Source organism: Myxocyprinus asiaticus, chromosome 16 (assembly GCF_019703515.2).
Source record: "Myxocyprinus asiaticus isolate MX2 ecotype Aquarium Trade chromosome 16, UBuf_Myxa_2, whole genome shotgun sequence".
Taxonomy (NCBI): domain Eukaryota; kingdom Metazoa; phylum Chordata; class Actinopteri; order Cypriniformes; family Catostomidae; genus Myxocyprinus; species Myxocyprinus asiaticus.
In genome coordinates, this window is record NC_059359.1 from 6,347,627 (window position 1) to 6,373,370 (window position 25,744).

Below are 25,744 nucleotides of genomic sequence, written 5' to 3' on the forward strand. Positions count from 1 at the left end.
CTGTTTACCGCATGTTTACATTGGAAAACAATTTTAAAAACAGCGTGGATGGACGCAAAAACACGTTTGTGCGAACAGCCCCTTAAGCGTTTAAAAAAGCATCTTGAAACACCCGCATTCTGTTCCATTCGTTGCGCTGCATTTAGCTTATTGTAACACAAGAACAAGTTCGGTCTGAATGGCCCCTAAGAACATCAGTCACAACAGTGAAGGCAACTGCGTTAACTGGAGTGATAAAGAGACAGTATTATTTTTGTTGTATTCAGATTATGCTGTGACATTTCCACTGATGGACAAGCAGTTATTAAAGCAGGTTGCATGCTTGTCTTGTGCTGTACTTGTCCAATCTATGTTATTAACCTCATAAATATGCTAATAAGAAAATTTAACCCAGAGTTTACAAATGCACAGTGTGAAATCTCAAAAACTGACAATTCAGGATTATTGATTAACCCGGGATAGAGTATGAGCAGTGTGAGACATTATAACAATATAACCCAGGACGTTTACCCAGGGTTAAGAATGACACTGGGTTCATTTCAAGTCTAAAAAGGTCATTAGTAAACCTAAATGTCCAGTATCTTTCGTAAAAGACAACAGACTGTATTACCTTCACTGTTGACGCAGCGGACCTGCGGATTTTGAGTCCCCTCTCCGCAGTCCATGTCGTCATCAGGAATACACTCCTCTAGCTTGAGCAGTTGCCAGGTAAAACAGCTGGGATCATCGCACGGGATGGCCTCCACCAGGTGAGGACAGTTACTCTCGCCACCGGTGGGGTAATTAGTAATTTTACGCCGTCTGAACTTGAAACCTGCAAATAAACATAAAATAAAATAAATAAATAAATAAATAAAAAATACAAAATACAGAACTCGTGAATCTATGACATCTCCATATTTACATCTGAAAAAAATGACCATTTATTTAAAGTGTCAATTTAGTTTGTTTTGCTTTGTTTGTGTCAATTTGTTAACATTAGTAAATGAATTAGGAATCATGAGCTAAAAATGAACAATATATTTACAGCATTTATTAATATTGTTTAATATAAAAGTGCAATTGCTCATTGTTAGTTCAATTTAGTTTATAATATATTAATTAATGTTAACGTATACAACTTATAAAAATGCTTTAGTATGTTGAAATTAACATTAACTAGGATTAATAAGTGCTGTTCAAGTATGTTGACTAATGTAATTAACAAATGTTAATGGATACAACCTTATTGTAAAGTGTTAACATATTTTTTGGCATTTGTAACAATATTTAATCAATATTGATATTTACATTAATATAATAAAATATTAAAATCATTAGTGTAGTGTGAAAAACATATTTAAATTGTATAGTATTTATACATCATCCTGGTAGTACTGGTTTCTTTAATACAGTCTGATATAAATTAGATCAGAAAGAAATCATTGTTTAACAGTCATTTTTACTGTAATAAAGTAAAATATAAAGCACCTTATACAAATCATCCTTGAAAATAATGAGAATAACAAAAATCCGAAAGAAAACTGTTCTGATGCATTATGGTAGTGAGAATGGGGAGGAAATATTATTCATATTATTAATATTATTTTTTTTATTTTTTTTGTGAAATTAAAACTTTCGTGAGATCAGCCTTTAGCTCTTGCATCTACTGAGTTTTCAAGATGTGAGTGGGTTTGTTTATCTGTCAGCTATGCGTATGTACTGCTATGATACTACACTGCAAAGTTAGGATACAGCTACTATTGTACTATTGTATACTATACTTTTGAATAATTCAATGCAATATTTTTCACAGATTCAACAATATTTTGTCTTTACACACAGTGTTTTACCCACAGAACCTCAGCTGTCAAATATGACATTACCTCAGTAAAATATTGAGGCTCAGTATTTGGCAGAAATCTTCAAACCTACTCTTTTTCAGAAAACACATAGCAGAATACAGTCATGTTTACCTTTCTTCACAACACGTTCATCGCAGTTCTCAAAGGTGCAGGGCCCCCAGGCACCCCACGGGGACAGTTCACACTCCACAGGACACGGGATGTGGCACAGCTGTGTGTTGCTGGGAGAAGGTCCCGCGCAAAGCCGATTGTCCACAGGTTGCGATGCTGAAATGCAAACACACGGCTTTAAAACACTGAGCTGCATAGAGACAACCAAACGGGGAGGACACATGACAGACAATTAGGTTTGTGCAACTTCAGAAGACAACAAATGGGAGCATTAAATACACTCTGAAGAATCTGGATCTGTTTCCTGTTGCAACACAGCAGACAAAAAGCAGGAGAAAACTGCAGGCAAGGTCATGCACAGGTCCACATGGAATCTGAGATTGTGTGTTTATTTGTTAAGTTTGTTTGTTACGTCAACATCCTGGTTTTCCTGCAAATGATTTACCAGTGCATAATTTTTAGCAGATTTGCACTCAATATGGCTCCGTTCTGGTATTTAATGCGCACTTTTAATGATCCAATCAACTCCTGATGAATTAAGCCCAGCCTAACATTTTATTTTTATTTATTTTTACATCATGTTTCTAGGGCTTTTCAGTTTTAGAAATTTCAGAATGAACTCAGATTGATGAACTCTGAACTGGTTTTGGAGCTGATTCCAGACTTATTTTCTCGATTCTTAAGAAACACTGGGAGACAAAGTTAAATCTCATAATAAACAGTGCAATATAAAGCTTTCTTTACACTAAATATAAATATGAAATTATTAGTTTTATCCAAAGTAAAATACCTGAAGACAACGGAAGGGCTTGTGCAATGAAACGTTTCAAATGATGCCTTCGGAGGGCACTTTTAAGGGATTACAATCATTATCAGCATGCTGTAAATCCATTCCAAAGAGAATTTCTAATAAAAATTACTCTAAAAGTGAGCTCCAAATGACTGTTATTTTTCAGCACTCCAAAGCTCTCACAGTGGATGGAAAAGTCTTCAAAGGGAATAGGGCTTAGGGATGATCACTTCTGAATGGAATGCTGCCCATATCACACCACTGAGCGGAGTCGATTTATCTGAGCGAAGTCTGACTCTCAAATCCCAATGCTTTGGAAATTGATTTTTTTTTTTTTTCTGTGTTACTTATGTCTCATTATGGAAGTAAAATGTAGGGTTGTCCCAATGCCATTTTTTCTAGAAGTTTATTTCAATTTTATCATTGAAATGGTGCTTAAATAAATGCATTCATAAAAACTGCATTCAAATGAAAATAAAACAATTAATTTTCAACATAATATTGTATTTTTTTTATCAAATGAATTGCTTTTATACAGAACAATTATTAGTGCTTTAATACAGAACATGACACAACATGACAACACTGTTGACAATTTTTGTCAAATAAGGTGACAGAGCATCACAGATTTGAAATACTGTTTAAATATACTGTAATAAAATTACTATTGATTTATTATTATCATTATTAGTAGTAGTATTACAGTGAATATTATATAACGATACAGTAGTGATATATTTCTGTCGTACCCTTTAAATTGAGCTTTTATTTTGGCTGAGCTTTTATTTTGATGTGTTTCTGTGTTGTTATGTGGGTAGCTTTTCAATCCAGAAAAGCCGGACAGTACTTGATTCAAAGTGATTATTAAACCGCAAAAGGTTGCTATTTAATTAAATAAATATGTAGTCTGTATGTGCCTCACAATAAAAAGTTAATTAGAGCTTTGCTCGCTGTTATCTGCTACAAACAAGGTGCACGAAGCTCATGATGGTATATGTCGTGTATGAAACAAGGAGCTCTAAAAGGTATGAGCACTTTGCGTCTTTATGTCAACACTGGCTTCACACATTCACAAATGCTCACATTTGAAGTGTGAAGCACATGCAAACTATATATTTATCTCATTAAATAGCAGCTTTTGCGGTTAAATAATCTCATTAGGACATATTGTGATTTTAATTTGTGCACTGAATGTTTGTGGAATGACATTTGTACGTCAGATAGTATCAGTTTTTGGTCACGGAGAATTTTTACAAGCAAGAGTACAAGTACATGAGCGCAGTATCGAACTCGATTCCGATACCAGTATCGGTATCGGGACATCCCTAGTAAAATGGGTTGCAAATGGAAAATTACATTGACTTCAAATGATTAAGATAACTTAAATATACTTCCAGCTATCAATAAAGAAGGCAAACCCACTCTGAAAAATTTTCTCCAAAAATTTGCACAAAAAATTTGAAAAAAGTCTGCAGATTCCATCTGGGCCCAGTCATGGGTAAAACTCAGATTAGAGGTTCCTTTTTCCAGGGAACTACAAAATACAAACTCAAAAACACCACCAACCATGGTGAATTAATGTTTAAAACAGGATTTTACTGTGCAAGGAGCCACCACGTCAAACTGACAGGTGACATGACTGCTGCTTTAGCATCAAAGCATGGTAAATTCTTCTCGTAGAGTACTGACATACTGACATGTGGTGTTAGTTCTGCTCTCTGGAGATTTCTACAACTAACAAATTGAGAACTAAAAAGCACTTTGGTCCCTGTAGACTGGCTGCGGCTGTGCTGCAGACCTTCAAGGTAGGAATTGATGGAACATTGCACTAGGTGGGAAAAGGGGCATTGAGAATGATAGTTCCCCTCACAACTCTTTCAACACTGCATGTTCCTCAAATCAATGGAGAGGAAGATTACAGTGTAATGGATTATTATGTAAGTAAACATAACATTGCACAGGTTGTCCTTGTTTATGAGCCAGATGGTCTAGACCTTATACACAAGCTTTCTGTCTAATCAACTTCTAGAAAGTAGTCTCGTTAAACATTTTTCACACTCTCTCTCTCATTTATTTATTGTGTCTACTTACAATATATATCAGTGTATTTACATGCATCACAAGTGATTGATGTCATTTTTGTCATTTTGTCCAAAATGACAAAATGATCCCCAGAGATCTGCTACAAACCTCACTGTGAAGGTTACAATTGAACATAAGTTCAAAAATGCATGTACTGTAGGTGTGTCTAAGCTCACAAGCTAATAACAACTGCACTTTTGAGGAAGTGTGTACAGGAAGGAGCAGTTAGAGGGACTGTCATTGCCAATCAATCTGTGTTAGTGTCCTGGTGCCCAAAGGAGAGCATTTACTCAAGCACAGAGTGTTGCATCAGTACAGTTGTAATGAGCTCTCTGTGGACATACACAGTTCCAAAAATGCAGACATGCAAACATGCCTCAGGCACAGCTACGTATTTGCACACACAAAAACATTATGTAGGCAATAAAAGAGAAAAGTGTTTTCAAAGGATTATTCCTTTAAAGGATTTATGTTAACCAAAGGTCCATGTACTGCAACTGTGGCATGCTTTTGATTATCAGTCAGTATATATATTTTTAAATTCTCTCTCATACCCCAGGTAAATTTTCCCTGAAAAGTGTAAACACATTGCTCTGTTTGTTTGAGCATCCCAATCCGCCCAAAGCAGCAACACTGGTTCAACCTATTTTTCCAATTAATGGAAGATGAGCAGAATTTTTGGGAAACCTTTTTGAAAGCAGTCATTATTTTTGCAATTCTGTTTGGTGATGCTTGTGGTGCAGAAGTTGCACACTTCACCTTTAAGTGTTGCGTATACTTTAGAAATGCACAGGCAAGCACTAATCACATTTTCTTCAGATTTGACAGCATATCACTCAGGTGGTACGTAGATATTAGGTTGAGAATAACCCAGAAAATTCCTTTTAGGGTTATAGAAGGGGTTGAATATCTTACCTGAGATCTCAAAGGTGATAGAGAGGAGAGGAGGGACACTCGGCGTCAGGCCGTTTAGAGACTGGCCCTCTACAAAACACAAAACATCAAACTCTAGCAAACTACTGCTAATAAACACTATTAGTGTGCTACCAGGGAGGACAGATACTATTACTGTGGACAATATACTGTTACTATTTACAGAATACTACAGCTTGAAAGGGATAATGTGAGGTATAGGTTGGTTAGCTTTTACATGTGCCAAGTTCTCAGACAGGAAAAAGGCAAAGGATTCCTTCCACACTCTTAAAAAATAAAGGTTCTTCAGTGGTTCTTTGCAATAACAAACTTTGCTGTATAGGGTTCTTAAGCTGGCTATATGGTTCTTTGGAGATTCAACAAGTAGTTTTAAGTTAAAAAAATGTTCAATATTGGTTTTAGGTATCATCAGAGGGAAAGTGAAGCTTTCCTGGGTTCTTTGAAACACCACTTCATAGATATTTTCTGAAGACCTAAAAATGTTCTCCTATGGCATCATATGGAACTTAGAAGGTTCTATGGCATCATTGGAACTTTAAAAAGGTTCATATTATTATAAGTAGTAGTTGTGGTATTACATGGAACAGTTTCGTTTTCTGTTAATGCATGATCTTCTGTAAAGCTGCTTTGAAACGATGTGTGTTGTGAAAGGCCCTGTACAAATAAAAATGACTTGACTTGTAAATCATCTGCCTTTGTGTGTGTGGTTGTGAGTGTGTGTGTATTTTCTATAAGCTCTTTCTATTTTGCACGATAATTGCACAAATTTGCCATGTTTGCACATCTTTTATACGTTTAGCTTTTCCATTAATTAATCTCTAAGATGTAGCTTTTTTATTTACATTTTTTAATTACAGTTTTTTTTTTTTTTAGTTCTGCCAATTTCATAAATGTTAAAAACAATAATGTAAAAGTTTCTATGGCATCATATGGACCTCAAATAGGTTTGATGGGATAATTTGGAACTTAAAGAGTAGTAGTTGTGGTATTACATGGACCAGCTGAAAATCATCTGCCCTTTGTGTGTGGGGGGCAGGTATAAGTGGTTTACGAGGACTTTTTTTTAGGTTACCAACTAATAATTACAAGGGTATTATGTTATAAATGTGGTTTATGAGGACATTTATAGTGTCCCCATAATTCAAATCGCTTAAAAAAATATACTAAATGATGTTTTATTGAAAATGTAAAAATGCAGAAAGTTTTTTGTGAGGGTTAGGTTTAGGGGTAGGGTTAGGGTTAGGGGATAGAATCTATAGTTTGTACAGTATAAAAATCATTATGTCTATGGAGAGTCCTCATAGTGATAGCTGCACCAATGTGTGTGTGTGTGTGTGTGAGTGTGAGTGTGTGTAATTTATATAAGCTCTTTCCATTTTAAACAATATTTGCACAGATTTTCCATGTTTGCACAACATCTTTTGTATGTTACGTGTTTCCAATAATTTATCTCTATGATGTAGCCATTTTATTTACATTTTAAATTTAATTTTCTGCCAATTGTATAAACAAAAATAATGTAAAAGCTTCTAGCATCATATGGAACTTAAAAAGGTTCTATAGCATCATTTGGATCTTAAAAAATGTTCTCCTATGGCATCGTATAAAACTTCAAAAAGGTTCTGGCATCACAAGGAACTTATTTTTTTTTTTTTTTTTTTTTATGGTATCATTTGAAACTTAAAAAGGTTCTAAAATGGCATCATATTTGATTTAAAGAGGTTGTATGGAAGGGGGTTTCAAATGTTTTGATGCCAAGGACCCTAAATATGATAATCCACCTAGCGAGGGACCCCTTTCCTTAAATATAAAGGCAGCGGTATATTTTCAAGTATAACGACCCTTTGTACTGTGTGAAAAAAAAGGAAACATAATTTAATAAAGTTTGAATGTTGTCTACAAAATTAAATAACTGCCTTTTATATTATCATTGTACTAAAGCCAAAAAAATAAAAAATAAAAAATTCCAGTAATGTTATAAAGGTACTTTTTTCTACCTATTATTAAATGTTAGATTTAGAGAAATAGAAAACAAATTCAATTTAATAAACATTTATTTGTATAGTGCTTTTCACAAAAAATACAGAGAATATTGTCTTACAACCCTTAATGAGCAAGCTAAAGGCGAGCTAAAGGTGACAGTGATGAGGAGAAACTACAGCTATATATTGATTATACATAATAAAATTATTAATCTCATGATTTCACAAATCTAATGATTTCTGAATGCAGAATGAGACAATAATAATCTCAAATTCAGTGAAATTTTTATTTTTTTTTACATTTAAAAAACTTACGTTTTAAAAGTACAATACTTCTTTCTCTAGTTTTCTACGGACCCCCTAACACCCCTCGCGGCACCCTGAGGGTCCTGGACACCAGTTTGAAAACCCTTGTTCTATGGCATCACATGGAACTTAAAATAAGGTTCAGTGGCATCATTTGGAATTTAACGGTTTTCCCATGGCATCTTTTGGAACTTAAAAAAAAGTTATGTCTGCAAAATCCTTTTGGTAACCTTTATTTTTAAGAGAGCTTGGTAATCTGTGGGAAATAACTTCCTTTTTCTAGTATGCAATGTAATGTGTTTTGAGCAGAAAATTTAAATGAGCATCACTTCCAGATAGATTTGATGATGGTTTGATCACATCAAAGAATGTTAAAGCTGAAAACATCCTCCCTGGGTGAGAACTTCATGTCTCCATCAGTGCACTAACGCTCCAACACATTTCTCCTTTAACTTTCTGCAGCGTCTGTGTTCATGTATCTGCTGTCAGCCGGTGCAGATTACCCCCCCAGTGAAGCGAGGCGATTCCTGCAGCACGCTGATAAGGACACAAATTTCCCTCCATATGCAGCTTCACCAGTGGCCTTTTTAATAGCGGTTCTTTAACCAGAACTTTTCATGCACTCAGCACTCATCTGCTCTAATGTGGGGGGACATGTGTGTTTTGATAAGTGTCAATGTGCACACGATACCGCTCTGAACATCAAATGAGGGAGAGAGGAAAAAGAAGGTATTTTCCATGAAGATGGGTGGGCCGCTAATAGAGTGATGATGATGGTGTGTGTGTGTATGTGTGTGAATGTGGAGCATGCAAAGAAATGCTGATGCAATGTATACAGTTGGGATTTGCACGCATACGTGCATGTGGGTGGCGAATTGACAAGCCACAGAGTACGAGAGATGTATTGTATGAGTGTGTGCATGAGTAAGTTCTATGCCCTATTTGACAAATTAACAGTAAATCTCTCCAGCTCCAGGGTTATTAAAGGCAAAGTAAACGAAAAAAATGTAGTAATATCACAGAAGACTGAGTTACACTGTTAAAGGGATAGTTCATTCAAAAATGAAAATTGTCATCATTTACTCACCTTCATGCCATCCCAGATGTATATGACTTTCTTTCTTCTGCTGAACACAAATTAAGATTTTTAGAAAGATTCATAAGCTCTGTTGTTCCATTTATTGCAAGTGAACTTTGAAGCTTAAAAAAGCACATAAATGCAACATAAAAGTCATCCATATGACACCAGTGGTTAAATCCGTCTTCTGATGCGATATGATACTGACAGACACATCATCGGAGGTGAGCTTCCCTCCCTCCAGGACATATATACCAGGCGGTGAGTGAAAAACGCTCGGAGGATCATCAGAGACTCCAGCCACCTGAGCCATGGGCTGCTCTCACTGCTACCATCAGGAAGGCGGTATCGCAGCATCAGGACCCACACCAGCCGACTTCATGACAGATTCTTCCCCCAAGCAATCAGACTTTTGAACTCTTGATCTCTCATGATCAATATACATCAGCACTGCACTTTATTAATCTTACACTGGACTGTCATAAATTATATTCTCTCTTAACAACACACTGGCAACTGACTATCAACCGACAGCCTGAATTTCAATACAGTACAATACAACCTACAGTATATTTTATATATACTATTTTTATTGTATACTGTGTATTCCATATTGTGTGTATGTGTATTCTATATTGTGTGTATTGTATACTGTACACTGTATATTATTATTTGTATATTGTGTAATGTGTAATTATGTGTATATTAGATATGTAAATTGTGTTGTGTAAATCTGATGTTTATTGTAAATTGGTATAGGTCTCATCATTGTCATGACTGCTACATTGCTCGGAACTGCACCCAAGACTTTCACACACTGTTGCACTTGTGTATATGGTTAAGTGACAATAAAAGTGATTTGATTTGATTTTGAGGTGTGGGTGAGAAACAGATCAATATTTAATATTTCATTTTTTTATATAAATCTCCACTTTCACTTCCACATTCATCCTATTTAGTTTAAGCCGATTCACATTCTTCATGCACATCGCCACCTACTGGGCAGGGAGGAAAATTTTTAGTAAAAGTGGACTTAAATATTGATCTGTTTCTCACCCACACTTATATATCTTCATAAGACATGGATTTAACCAATGGAGTCATTTCGATTACTTTTCTACTGCCTTTATGTGCTTTTTGGAGCTTCAAAGTTCTGGCCACCATTGACTTGCATTGTATGGACCTACAGGTCTAAAAATCTTCATTTTTGTTCAGCAGAAGTGTAATGTTACCGAGCAGGCTGAAGACACAGGAGCAGACGAAGATGATGAAGTGTGAGAACCCAAGTGCAGTTTATTTACATGAAGAGTGATATATCCAAAAACGTGAACCCAAAAAAAAAACATAAACGAGTTGACTCGACTTGACTTGAAACAACATTACATTAACACAATACTTGACAACCGACAATGGCAAATATGAGGGCTAAATACATGAACATAGGTAACTACAAGACAGAGACAACCAATGACAAGACTAATGAACTTGATAACACAACTCATAAACATAGACCAATGAAGAGACAGGACTATTAAACATAGTGGAACAAGAGGGTCACATGACAGTAACATGACAAGGAACCAATAAGAACAAAACTCATGAAAACACGGCAGGAACAGGAAATCACAAGACAGGAACAAGGAACATAGTTTTCAAAATAAAAGTCATGAATAAAAACACACGAAAAATGTGACAAGAAGAAAGAAATTCGTACACATCTGGGATGGCATGAGGGTGAGTAAATGATGAAAGAACTTTTCTTTTTATGTGAACTATCCCTTTAATTGCAGTCACACTAATATTTTAGTGATAGCAAGATTTCAAGTTCGATCTCAAGTTACTTACATTTTAGACACAAAATGGTCTATGGTTATTTATTTATTTTGCCATATTACAAGGCAAATTACATTGTAACCGTACACTAATAAATGCATATGTTTAGCTGTGCTGTACCTTGTTTGTCTTTATTGTTATTGATGTAGTTGAGCAGTTCAGCGTTGGCCTGGATGCAGTACACTTCCCTGTTCTGTACACCTCCGCCACACAGCCCTGTCTGGTTGCCACGGCGTCGATCCTGTTGACTGAGCAACGCTTCGACTCGACACTCGCGCCATTCCGTGGTCCGCCATGCATAACTAAAATAAACGTAAAAAAATAAAATAATGAAAGTTCTGAATCTCTGCTTTGGGTCATCCATACAGTATCTAAAATAAGAAACACACAATTTCCAAAAAAGTACAGCAAAAAATGTGCATTAGGCCTATTTGCAAATATTAGTAGTATTAGTTTGTACATTGCTCATGATAAAGTAAGAGCCTCAAACATGACATTTTAACTAATTAACATAGCTCAATAACAAATTAATATTAAAGAGATCTCATTTGGAATTTTTTTCTCATTTGGAACATTTAAGCACCACTAAACTGAATTGCAAAAATAATAATTGTTTGCGAACAGGTTTCCCAAATACCCATACCAACACTTGTGCTCCACCCCCATCTTCTATTTTTTTTTTTTTTTTTTGCATACACAGGTACTGTAGTCCTGCCCCAAACTCACACCACTTGGATTACACAAACAAGCAATACGTTTTAAAATAATCACATTGTCATCCTACGAATGGGTTATTTATAGCACTTTAAACTGGAATAGGAAAAAGTGTTACCATTATTCAAATAAAATTACACATCTAACTATTATCTTGCTTTATTTATTATTATCGTGCTTTGTAGTATGTGGGAGACTCAAAAACAAGTGTTGCTTGTCCAGTGACGATGTGCCAGTATGCACCATCTGTGAGTGAATAAGAACATAGCAGCATCACAGAGCTTTAGATCACTTCCATTTGTCAGTGCACCTCTCTTGGCTCTGGACCACAGACCATCCTGATCCGTTTCTTTCTGCCTCCATATGCTCTTGTGCTGAGACTGCTGACTGTCTTTGGCATCAGTGCTCACGCAGAGCACGGGTCAAAAGCATGCCAGCAGGGCTTCGTGCTCAATGTGCTTCTCAGTTAAGAGCCAAAAGCATTTCAGTTTGCAATTCTGAGAAGTGACTGCTGTTTGTTAGTGCTGGTTTCATGTACTTGCCCATAGAAAAGAAAAAATCCCAAATAAGATAGCTTTCACATCTCAACTGTTTCTTCTAGAGAGCAATAACATTAAATGGAGAGCAAATGGAGAATTTTGCACAAGTCCCCTGCTTCTCAAATGTCAAAGTGATCTCAACAATGTCTCAAACTGTGCTCAGATTTGCCAAAATACCAGGATCAGAAAATGCAATATCAAACTTTACATTTCTCTTTAAGACCAAATGATCTAAACAATGCTATTCACATTGATTTGAACTGTATTTAGAAAATTGCCTCATGTGTGTCTATTTTTATTTCTTCTAAAGGAATTTTAGGTGTCCAAGCACAAAGAGAAATAAAGTGTCCAACATCAAGTAATTAGTCCGTTCATTTTGAAAGCTAAATTGTTGTGCAATGGCACACAGTCACAGCCAACTAGAATATCTGATGCATAATATACATTTATGTGAGTGGGATTTTGGACCAATGCAATTTCACACTGGGCGGGGATACCCAGCACAACGCCACAGAAATACAAACCTAACGACCATTAAAATGTCCTTGTCGCGTTTGATTAGGACAAAAACGCAAATTAAAATCGAAGGCTTAATTTGCTTGTCGCTTTCTAGCATTTTACCTAGTGGACAGTTTTCACATTTCCAGGTTTGGAAAGCAGAAGTAAACAGCAGCAGGGTAAATCAATTCACAAGCTCTCGATTCGATTCCAATTTCGATATGATTTGATTAGATTCTAGTTATTTCCACTTTGTTTACATATGAAAGAAATTCTCTAATGCTGTGAATTATACAGGGATCGGTCCATGTAACGCTTTACAATTCATTTTTCCGACCATACCAATCCAAATGCAAAAATAGAAAAACTTTGAAACTTTCATTTATTTCATTATTTCCGGTAACTTCAAGAATGGATAACTGATCTTTTCTCTCATTTGCTTCAATTTTACTTTTTCTAAATTGTGACTTTAGAAATTATTTTTGGAATAACTGACTTTTCACCAATTTTCTATTTTTACATTTTTATGTGTGTCTTGCAATTTGCGCTGTGGGCTGTACCATTAGTGCGGGGGTTTGGGTTAAGGACTGCTTATTATTGCATGGATGAGTTTAAAAGGTTAGCAGAGGTCACAACCTAATTAATATTTTTATTATTATTTTTATTATTTATTACTTTTTCTCCCCAATTTGGCATGCCAAATTCTCAGTGCGCTCTAAGTTCTCGTGGTGGCGTAGTGACTCAATCCGGGTGGTGGAGGATGAATCTCGGTTGCCTCTGCGTCTGAGACAGTCAATCTGTGCATCTTATCACGTGGTTTGTTGAGCGCGTTACCGCGGAGACCTAGCACTTGTGGAGGCTTCACGTTATTCTCTGCGGCATCCACGCACAACTCACCAAGTGCCCCACCGAGAGTGAGAACCACATTATAGCGACCACAAGGAGGTTAACCCAACGTGACTCTACCTGCCCTAGCAACCGGGCCAATTGGTTGCTTAGGAAGCCTGACTGTAGTCACTCAGCATGCCCTGGATTCGAATTTGCGACTCCAGGTGTGGCAGTCAGCGTCTTTACTTGCTGAGCTACCCAGGCCCCCCTATTATTATTATTATTATTAATAATAATAATAAAAATAAAAATAATCATATTTTTTAAAATGTATTAAGGCCTTTATACGGAGCATATACTTGCAAATGACCAGGTCCATTTCTCCTTGTATGATATTCACTGGAAGAAAACTGGCACATGGTGGCTGGCTATCAGTGAAGAACTCTGAATTCCGAAAATTATTCTCAAGTAAATTCCTTATAAAGACGTTAATTCATTAGAATAGGTTCATACCAATAAATTTATGTAGCCAAATTTTTTGGAATGATAGCGCAAAATTCTTGGCTCTTTAACGCAATGGCAGCTTGCTGGACTGACCAACCGGTACGGTAATTTGATCACTCAAATGGCAAGTAAATTCTGTAAAAAGGCATTAATGTATAAATCGACAGTATAAAAATAGAATAATGTAATTTCTTGGAGTGAGATTGAATGAGGAGGGCAACATTCTGAGATCTTCAACGCAATAGCAGCATGCACTAAGCCAGCCACCATTGAGCAAAAGTTTCAAAGTTAGAAATGAATATCATACAAGGATAAATGGACCTGATAAATTGCAAGTAAACTGTATAAAGGCCTTAATGCATAAAAAAAAGTCAAATAACCCTAAATTTAAAGGAAATGAAAAGCAATTCAGAAGAGGTCACCATTGTTTACTGATAGTATCATATGCTTTGTAAATAAACTTAGAGAAAATAGTCATAAAGGTGGCAGGAGGAATGACACATGTGATCCGTCAGTGCCAGCTTCTGCCAGCCAGCGAGAGATCAAACCCCTATCATCCTGTATGGAACGAACAATGCAAAGCCAAACACTTCATGCTTGCGCGACCCACTTAAAGTGTAGAGACATGCTTGATGTCAAGTTCGCTCAGTGGGTCGTGCAAATGGTTTGTCCACTCTCTTGCTATAGCCCGCGTGCTAACCTCTCCGCGTGGCAAAGGTGGCATGCGTGCCTTCGGTTGTCGACCCCTGGGCAAGCCTTTTAAACTATTCCTCTTGCAAATTGCAAGACAAAAAAAATTAATAAAAAATGAAAAATTGAAAACTGATGATAAGTCAGTTATTTACAAAATCATTTCTAAAGTCACAATTTTGAAAAAGAGAAATTGAAGAAGAGGAGAGAAAAGGACAATTATCCATTCTTGAAGTAACCGGAGAAAATGAAAAATAAAGTTTCAAACCATTTTCTAGTTGCATTTGCATATCGTAAAGAGTTACATGGACCGGGATCCTTCTAACTTGGTAAATTATAAAATATTAATTTTAAATATTAACAACAAGGCCCATCCTATGCAGTTCAACTGCTATTTATTTAACAGATATAATAATCAACACAACTAAAACTGTAAAAAGTAAGATTGTTTAAATGAAGATTGCAATAATCAGGAAATCTATATTAGGACATTAGGGCTGGGTAAAAATATTGAATTTCTCATTAATCGTGATCTTCATTTGAATGACCCTGATATAAATTCTTACATTCCCAAGATCGTTTTTTTTACTCTATGCGCAACTCTACAATGCGAGTAAATTACTGGCATAAGCGACCAAAATTTGCGCAATGCAACTAAAATGTCTGCTCAGAAATTTTACAATTTCACTCTCCAGTGAAAATTCTTAAAGCGACAGTAATGTTGCAGCACTGTAAATACGTACGTTCTACGTATCAATGTAAATATTTGAAAATTGTTCAAATTATGTATGTAAACAAAAAACATGTAACTATACAGTATATATTAGGGGTGTATATATCGCGATACAAAAATGCAACGGTTTGCATCATGGGTTTCACAACATGAACTGTGATATAAAATACAGTCAGATTTAAACAATTAAACATCTCAGTATTGACCAACAAAAGTTTGAACATTAGATGGGGTAGTCAGCATAGTCTATGTTGGTATGATTCATGATGTATAATTTCTCTAAATAACCATAATAATGTGTTAAGGACGTTACAAAATCATGATGTTAACTGTTAGTAATCATGAAATCTATAAAAAGTAACTAATCTGACTATGAATATTTTAAAATGTAATTTATTCGAATTACAATGACTTATAATATGATTGCATAATCTAGATAACGTAATCCGTTACTAGCACTTAGTCGAATCAGGCATTATCCAGCCCTGGTGGAAATATGCCATCAAATTCTGTAAAAGGGTCCACTGGATAGGACAATCTATTATCTGTAACTAATTCACAAAGCTTTTGTAAAAATGTGTCTGTGGTACTTACGTGGCACAGGGTTGCACCCCGTCCCCTCTAGGCTCACAGGTCTGACTCTCCTCCAGCTGGGGGCACTGGGCCCCTCCTCCAGCAGGAAGACGTAGTACCTGTCTGCTGCGGGAGCGTGTACCCTGAGGGATACTGGGGTCAGAGCAGGTCCTGGAGCAGGGGCTCCACTTGCCCCATTCGCTGATCACACACTCCTTGGGCATCAGGCAAGACTGGTAGGTTTCCGGAAGACTCCAGTGGGGGCACTGGCTGAAATGGGTCAGAGGTGAAGGAAGCCTGGTCAGTCAAGACAAGATACTACTTTTACCAAGATGCTTATTAGTGCTGGGTAAAAATATAGATTTTTTTTTAGTGCATCATGATTACACAAGGCACGGAGGGTGTAAAGAAGTCACACTTGTTTATAAGTGTTCATTTTCTGACGCTCTTCAGCTTATGTTCAACAAATCTATGTAAATATTTGTAAATAGTATAAATTATTTTTACAAAGTGAAAATATGACTAAAATGAAAAACGAATACATTATAATTAGTTCAATTACTATTTTCGTAATGTACCTAGTAAGAAGGTCCCATGTATAATTAGCAGCATTACACTGCGTGCCTAATTATTAGGCAAATTGTATTCCTCAGGATTCATTTTATTGTTGAACAAACACAATGCTCTCAGTCAATCCAAAATGTTATTGAACCTCAAACCTGAATGTTTAACAAAGAAAAAGTGAGTTTTGTCTTTCTCAGGTGAATATATGTGTGCACAATTATTAGGCAACTAAATTACAAAAAGAATTTCTCCAAACTCAATTGTTTATTCTCAATTTTTAGAGTAGGTGCAACAAATAAGTAACACAGAATTACAATTAAATAACATTTTTGGCCTTTCAAAAATATTCAGTGACCAATATAGCCACTCTTCTTTTCAATAACTGCCATGAGCCTTCCATCCATTTCTTGATCTGTTCACAATCAACTTTCACTGAAGCAGCAACCACAGCCTCACAAATGCTGTTCTAAGAGGTGTATTGTCTTCCCTCACTGTAAATCTCACAATTGAGAAGGGCCCACAAGATCTCAGTAGGATTTAAGTCAGGTGAGGAAGGGGTCCAAGTCATTATTTGGCATGTTTGAGGCCCTTGCTGGCTAGCCAAGCAGTGGAGTACTTGGATGCATGTGATGGAGCATTGTCCTGCATAAAGATCATGGCCTTTTTGAATGCTGAGGACTTCTTCCTGTACCACTGCTTGAAGAAAGTACTTTCCAGAAACTGGCAGTAGGTTTGAGAGTTGAGTTTCAGTCCATCTTCAACTCGAAAAGGTCCAGGTACCTCATCCTTAATGATAGCAGCCCATACCAGTACCCCTCCTCCACCTTGCTGGCACCTGACTCGAAGTGGTGCCCTGTGTCCATTAGTGATCCTGCCACAGGCCCATCCATCTGGTCCATCAAGAGTCACTCTCATTTCATCTGTCCATAAAACCTTTGAAAAATCTGTCTTCATGTATTTCTTTGCCCAATCTTGACGCTTCAACTTGTGAATATATTCAGTGGTGGTCCTGATTCAGCCTTCTTGACCTTGGCCATGTCTCTGAGCACTTGGCACCTTGTACTTCAGGACATTCCAGGTAGGTTGCAGTTCTGAAATATGGTAGCACTGGAGGATAATGGGTTCCTGGTAGCTTCACATTTAATTCTTCTCAAGTCTTTTGCAGTTAATTTATGCCTTTTCTTCTCCATGCGTTTTTTTGCGCCCCAGTTGACAATTCGCAACAAAATGTTTGATTGTCCGGTGGTCACACCTCAATAGTTTAGCTATTTCAAGAGTGTTGCATCCGTCTGAAAGGCATTTCAGGAGGGCCATGGCATGCAGGGCGGAGGCGGCCTGTCCAGCGGCACTGTAAGTTTTGGCCGCCAGACACGACGTAGACTTACAGGCCCTGGATGGGAGTCTAAGCCGATTCCGCCAGGTGGCGCGTTTTGCGGGCACAAGTGCACCGCAACCGTCTTATCCACATGAGGAATCTTCGTGTACCCCCTGGCCGCCCCTCCATCGAGGGTTGTGAGAGTGGACGAACCCAGAAATCGGGTCCGGGCAGTAAAAGGTGACCGCCGTGACTTTGTGAGTTCCTCGTGCACCTCCAGGAAGAATGGGACTAGGGCAGGGCACGGCCGTGAGCGGCGATCCGAACCCAGGAACCAATCATCAAGCCATGAGGGCTCAGGGCAGGGTGGAGGGTTCCACTCCAGCCCGATGCTTGCGGCAGCCCGGGCAAGCATGGCGGTCAGCTCCCTGTCAGCCTCAGACTGGCCTCAGACACCCGAAGGTGGAAGCCCAGTCGAGTCCTCAGCATCTGACTGTGCCAACCCGAGGCTGCGATCGAGAGCTCATCCTGCTCATGAGCTCTGAAAGAGACATTAAACTCGCCCTGAGGCGAGCTGCCTGTCTCATCCCAGAACTTGACCGGGGCAAAAGAGCGTAGTAGGGAATGGGAGGTCTGTGGGGGATTACCCGGCGGAACCACTCCCACTGAGGTCCCCAAATCACCCCCAGGGCGGGGAGCGGCTGGAGTGGCTTTCCCCAGGAAGAAGGAAAGCCGCGACCGCAAAGTTGCCATGGTCATGTTCTCGCAATGAGGACATGAACCATCCACGAACGCCCCTCAACGTGACTATGGCCCAGACACGTGAGACAGTGCTCGTGGCCATCAGAGGCGGAGAGATAGCGACCGCATCCAGGAACTACACACAGACGGAAAGTCACCTTTAAAAAGATGTTCTCCGTCATTGCGCACACTTTTAGAGGAAATATACTCTTTTCTGCAAGAATATATACTCTTTCAGCTGTCGAAGCACCCAGGGGCGTACTCTGCATCAATTGCGCAGAGGGGGAGAAAGCCGCTGAAATGCGCCATATATCCAACAGCATACACTTCTCGATGTGAGGTGAATGGAACGGTAGTGGAACTCGCTGCTCAACACCACTCGGCTCTGAAGAAAAAATCTGAATGAGTGGTTGCAAGCCAGCTCCTTTTATACCCGTATGTCCAGGGGAGTGGCATGCAAATTCCACTCGCCAATTCTCATTGGCCTTTTCTCAAAGATCAGAGGTACCCCTAGTGTCACTACATCGACACAACGTCGAGTGAGTGACAGATAGGGAACGATAACTAATGAGCTTGTGAGTCTTTTTAGGCTTATTTATTAAAATAACCATCTCATAAGAGCTGTTCATTCATAAACTACACTGCACTTGTTGTGCTGTACATATGTTTTTAGCAAATACAATGCAAAAGAACGCTTTTTATATATTTTACCCATCTTTGTCTTTCATCACATTTACTTCAGACTGCAAACTCACAAGTACTTTTTCTATTGTAGTGGAGATTAAACAGTGCAGGGAACACTGCTATGGTACATGAATTAAGTACTATCGTATATATGAAAAGTACCATGGTTTTAACATCTGATACCATCACTGTACCAGCATTACTTTTTGTAAGGTTGGGTTTAACCACTTTAATAACATGTTTTTGTAACTTTAACTCAATTTGCAGTTACCATGATGAACAACAGCTTTTGTAATTGCTTCAGTGGCCGATATTTTAATGCTTAACGGTGTAAATGCAGCATTTTCTCTTTGTTTGTTATTTTCTCCGTAGGCGGTGCAGCGGACAGAGCTATTAGTGCTAATTACAGCCTGTTTCCTTTCCACTGAAGCTTCATTTAGCAACCTCTCATTTAGGTGCCGCTGTTGCCAAGCTCACCTCAAGGCAGCATGGACTCTTAAACACACAAACTTCAAAGCTGGCACTGTTTTCCACCCGCTCTTAACCCAGATTAAGACGTCTCTAAAACACTTACAAATCTGGCAACATAATGTCACCATATTGTGCATTATTGCTGAGGGCATTACAACACAATAACGCTTCCTGAGGTGTAAAAACCGTAGTAACCATAGGTATCTGGCAGAAATGCAATATGAAAGAATGCCAGTCTGTGTGCTATAAACTAAATAGGGCTATTGTCCAAATTTCACTTGAGACTATGGCTGGGCGATGAAGCTAAAAAATTATATCTCCGTATTTTTAACTCTTTTGAGGATATTCAATATATTTCTTAATTTTTACACATTTCCTCAGAAATGGCTTAAAAGAGAAACCATTATTTCAATCTTGTTGCCAATTACAGATTCAAAATGTTTAATGTAAGAACTAAAAAAAAAAATCAAGTTAACAATAATCAAGACATGTTTTCCATACAGTTTATCACTAAATGAACACAAGGAGAATAAAAGAAGAATAAAAATGAATCATTTTCCTTTTTAACACTTTACAGTATATGCAATATAACAACACAGTAATACACATAAATATTTACGGTAACACTTATAATAATTTACTCATTAACATTAGTAAATACATTAGGTATCATGAACTAACAATGTTTAATAATTACTTACATCACTTTTTAATCTTGGTTAATGTTAATTTATCAAAATACTTTTGTTAATAGTTTAAGTCAGTTCATATCTCATTAACTAATGCTAACTTGTATAACTTTTAAAGTAAAAATGTATTAGTATATGTGAAAATTAACAGTAACCAAGATTAGTTAATGCTGTGAAAATATTGTTCATTGTCAGTTCATGTTAACAATGTGTTAACTAATGCTAACAAACACAACGTTTTGTACAGTGTTGCCATATTTATCTATATACTGTATGTACATATATACAAATATATATATATATATATATTAGTATACACACTGTATATGTATTTTTTACTTAAACATTTAAACATATGAACAATTCAACATTTCTAAGTAATGACGCCAATGAATCATTGAATCAAAGATTTGGATTGATTCAGTGAAACTGACCGTTTTCCCTGATTCACATAAATAAAACAAGCTTAACAAATCCAACTCCATTTTTCTACCGAAGTTTAAATCTGCGACACAGTTTAAATATTGCTGTCTTAATGCTATCTTTATATTTGGGTAAATTGCGAGGCAAGGAAGGATCTAATCTAAAGGATCTAAACTAATCTAATCACGTCTTCTTGAAACTTCGGTGGCCAGATAAAAAGTTCATTAAAATCACTGCAATATTCAAAATGTACTTCATTTCTTCTAGCAAGCAAAATCCTTGCGAATAAAATCGCCCCACTCTACATGCGACACTCTGAATTTTAAGAATATTTGGTCATGTTGATGTCTCTTGTTGGTATCATGTGTTGTTGTTTCGCTTAAATGTGCACCACTGTATCATGAACTTCATATTATTTCTTATATGCATTGTGTTTATATACAGGATTATGCGTTTTATCTGAGTGATTGTTTTCTGCTTACTGAAAGAATGAGGCCACAGAGTAATTTCCATTCCAACGAGAATAATGTTTATCTTTTAACATAAGACTAACTCAATTGTGGGAATTCAGGAAATTCTCTGTGCAGTGGCAGGTTTATTATGAAGAATTCCATCAAATCCTGAATGAAATTAGGGCATAATATTTTAAATTAACAATGCTATTTCACACAGAACCTTTTGGTTAAGTTGAGAAAAAGTCTATAATGTACAACCTTTGGTTTGATACTGTCTGCTGGAGTGCTTGCACAAGATTATACAGACATATAAACAAACCACAAATACCAAAAAGTAACACCAAAGCACAAATAGATCTGATGTCTTTCAAGATTTTACACTGGCACTGTTACTGACAAAAGAGAAGTAATGAAACAGAATAAGCATGGTGTGAATGGTTTGTTTTGGTATCTATAGGGTGATCACAGAGCAACTGCATCAGAAAAAAATTGTTCAGCTTTCCTGAACTAGCTAAACAACTATGAATATTTCACAAAAGTCAAAGATTAATATTAATGCTCCTGGGGTTATGAGAGCTGTTTTTTTTATTCCATTTACTGTAAATATTACTGTTAGTAATGGATACCAAAATAGCATGAGATGCTGGTGAAACACTAGTTTTCAAAGGGAAAGGCGACATAATCAGTGAATAACAACTTAATTTTTGGCCTGTTTCTCATACAATGAGAACCAAACTTTTGTATTGCTTCAGAAGACTTGGAGTCATATGTATTGCTTTCATAAAAAAAATTTTTTATGCTTTTGGGGGGCTTACCAGTATAAATAACCATCCATGTTTGTTGTATGGAAAAAAGAAGCTCACATATTCAGAACATCTTTGTGTTTTACGAAAGTTGAACAACATGAGGGTGAGTAAATTATGGCCACGTCCACTCTAATCCGTTTAAGCTTGAAAACTCTGCATTTAGTTTCCTAACATCATCGTTCCCCAAGATATGCAATTATGAAGAGCGTTTGAGGAAAACTCGAAAAAACCCATTCGAGAAAAAAATTCTTTTTCAGTGTGGATAAAAGTTGTAAACATTGCAAAATCAATAAGTTTTCAACATATTCAGTGAAAACATAGTAGTGTTGATGTGGCATCTATGATTAATTCTTAAATTATTAAACCTCCTGAGACCCGAGCGTGACTGCTGTGTTCATTTTCCATTTCTCTTTTTGTTTTTTAACTAGTAGCACCTAATAAACAAGCAAAAAACAAAACAAAAACAAAAAACAATAATAATAAATATAAATTATAATAAATTATGTCCACATATGTGGAGAGCGTTACTAATTTGTGAAATTGTAAATAATACCGAGCTATAGAAAGTCAGAATTTTTTCATCAAATTGTTTATGTTTCAATGAGTGTTGGTTATTCATGTTTTTGAGACTTTACAGACCTTACATCAGAAATTAGCATAATGAATTCTGATTCAAAGTAATGGCTAGCATCATCCAATCACTGCCAAACATGTTGAGCAGTCCAAACATCATCTGCAGCCTGAAACTGAACTTTGGGTTGGATTTTAGGAGTGAATGGACTTAGCTGCATAGAGAGCCGTAGGATGCTCCCTTGCTCCCTATTTAGTGAATGACTTAACCTCCAGTGTGCTGTCTGTCTGCACTGGTCTCAGAACATTCCGAAATGCACCTTATTTTCATCCTAACTCCATATAAAGCCTCTGAAAGCAAAAATGTTCAGCTTTTGGATGAACCAATTGATTCTCAATGTGATAATGCACAGTAAACACAGGAATGCATTTACTAATGTTAATGAATAGAACCGTATTGTACAGTGATAACAAAATACAATATAAAAAATATATATTAAAATGAAGCAAAATGACAGATGTGTTGTTAACATTGAAAGTTATTCAAAGTAGCTAACATGTATTTTTTTTTTTTTACTTTTGAGGGAATAATGTCCCAAAATCCACATATGTGGACATCATGTTTATCAGCGTGCTGATGCGCGAAGAATGAATTATTTTTTTAAAGCGGAATGTCAAACGAATCTAGAGATGCTACTTTTTACACCCAAACAGGTTTCAATGAAACAACTTAGAGGTTTCTTACCAGAGGCACCTTTTTTGGCTCTGCACCTGTAGATGAGCTTCATGAAAATTGATGCCATGCTGTTGTGTCATGTGACTCGGTGCACCAGAAGTTTAACCCATAAATGACAGTTTAGAGTCTTATGAACAGTATTCAGTCAGTTTAAATTAATTTTAATTATGCCTTGCATATAGTGAAGTCAAAGTACAATGTCCACACAAGGATGAAACACATTCTAAATGCTTTTCTTTAAACATTTCCTATTTTCTATAAAGTGAACACATAAAGGCCTATAAGACTGTTGCTATAAGACTGCAGCAAAACTTTTAAAATGACTATAAAACATTTAATACTCTGTGGAAAGCACTGGCTTACACTCCTGCTATGTCACAGATTGTGCTGCCGGGGAATATACAGTTGTCATCTCTAAAGTTGAAAATAGACATCAAGCATGGGCGTGCATTGACAGCGAGGCACAGATCCAGACTAGTCACGTAGCTGCATTCTCTTACTGTCAGCCCCTGATAGAGTGTACAAACATACCGGAATCCCGAAATTTTAAGACTCATTAGCCTGAGGGCATTTAGCGCTACAATAAAAATAAATGCAGCTCAAGAGAAAGTAATGCATAATGGATTCTCTCTTAATGCAGACATAGCAATGGCCTGTCATTGTTTAAAATTAATGGCCATTCTGTAGATTGTAAAGGCCTTATACTTATGAGTATGAACTTACATCTTAGAGCATAGTCAGAGTAGATGCTATGGATGGGCAGTAGAAATGTGTGAACAAGTAGAGATTTTGCTCTATCGTTTACATAGTGGTACATATGTACAGTGGCAAGAAAAAGTATGTGAGCCATTTGGAATTAGCTGTTTTTCTGCATTAATTGGTTGTAAAATGTGATTTCATCTTCATCAATGTCACAAGTATAGACAAACACAATGTGCTTACGTTAACAACACACAAACAATTATAATATTGCATGTCTTTACTGAACACATCCCATTAAACATTCATAGTGCTGTGGAAAATGTAAGTGAACCCTTGGATTTACTAACTGGTCAATCCTCCTTTGGCAGCAATAACCTTAACCAAGCATTTACGGTTGCTGCGGATTAGACCTGCACAACGTTCAAAAGGAATTTTGGACCATTCTTCCTTGCAGAACTGCTCCAGCTCAGCCATATTCTTAGGATTCTGGTGAGAACGGCTCTCCTGAGGTCATTCCACAGCATTCCGCAACACCTTTATTGGGTTAAGGTCTGGGTTCTGACTGGGCCACTCCAAAAGGTGGATTTTCTTTTTTTTGAAGCCATTTTGTAGTGGATTTACTTCGATGTTTAGGGTCATTGTCCTGCTGCATCAACCAATTTCTGCTGAGCTTCAGCTGGTGCACAGCCACCCTGACATTATCCTGTAGGTCAGGATGTCTTGATAAACTTGAGAATTAATTTTTCCCTCGATGATGGCAAACGGTCAAGGCCCCGAAGCAGCAAAGCAGCCTCAAATCATGATGCTCCCTCCGCCATAGTTCACCGTTGGGATGATGTTTTATGTTGGTATGTGGTGCCCTTTTCACGCAATACGTAGTGCTGCATGTTCTTCCCAAACTATTCAACTTTAGTTTCATCAGTCCACAAAACATTTCCCAGTAGCGTTGTGGAGTGTCAACTGTCAAGGTGGTCTTTGGCAAACTTCAGGCATGCAGTAATGTTTTTGTTGGAAAGCTGCGGCTTCATCTGTCAATTTGTCTAACTTTGGACAGAAGAATATCTAAGCTCTTCGAGATAACTTTGTAACCCTTTCAAGCTTAATGCAAAGCAACAATTCTCGATTATATGTCTTCTGGGATCTCTTTTTTGCGAGGCATGGTCCACATCAGCAGATGCTTCTTGTGAATAGCAAAATCAAAATGTGTGAGTGCTTTTTATAAGTCAAAGTAGCTCTAACCCACACCTCCAATCTTGTTTCATTAATTGGATGCTAGGTTTGCCAACTCCTGACTTTAATTAGGTTTTGTTGATGTCATTAGCATAGAGGTTCACTTACCTTTTCCACAGCACTGTGGTTGGTTTAATGATAGTTTAATGGAATGTGTTCTATAAAGATATGAAAGTTTATACATTTTTGTGTGCTGTTAGCTTAAGCACATTATGTTTTGTCTATTCTTGTGACTGATGGAGATCACATTTTGTTACTGTAACAATGCTGACAATGATGATGACGAAGACATGAAGAAACCAAGTGCAGTTTATTTACAA

At 37.0% G+C, this 25,744-nt stretch overlaps 1 protein-coding gene across 1 annotated transcript in view; it reads right to left on the bottom strand.

Annotated features, from left to right (window-relative positions):
• LOC127454648 (thrombospondin type-1 domain-containing protein 7A) overlaps nt 1-25,744 on the bottom strand; it is a 151,570-nt gene that overhangs the window by 71,146 nt on the left and 54,680 nt on the right. The window contains exons 3-7 of the mRNA XM_051721998.1: nt 16,060-16,308; nt 11,080-11,261; nt 5,743-5,811; nt 1,956-2,111; nt 611-814 (exon numbers count right to left, since the gene is read on the bottom strand). Of these exons, the coding sequence (XP_051577958.1) occupies nt 611-814; nt 1,956-2,111; nt 5,743-5,811; nt 11,080-11,261; nt 16,060-16,308 (860 nt within the window). The remainder of the gene's footprint in view (nt 1-610; nt 815-1,955; nt 2,112-5,742; nt 5,812-11,079; nt 11,262-16,059; nt 16,309-25,744) is intronic.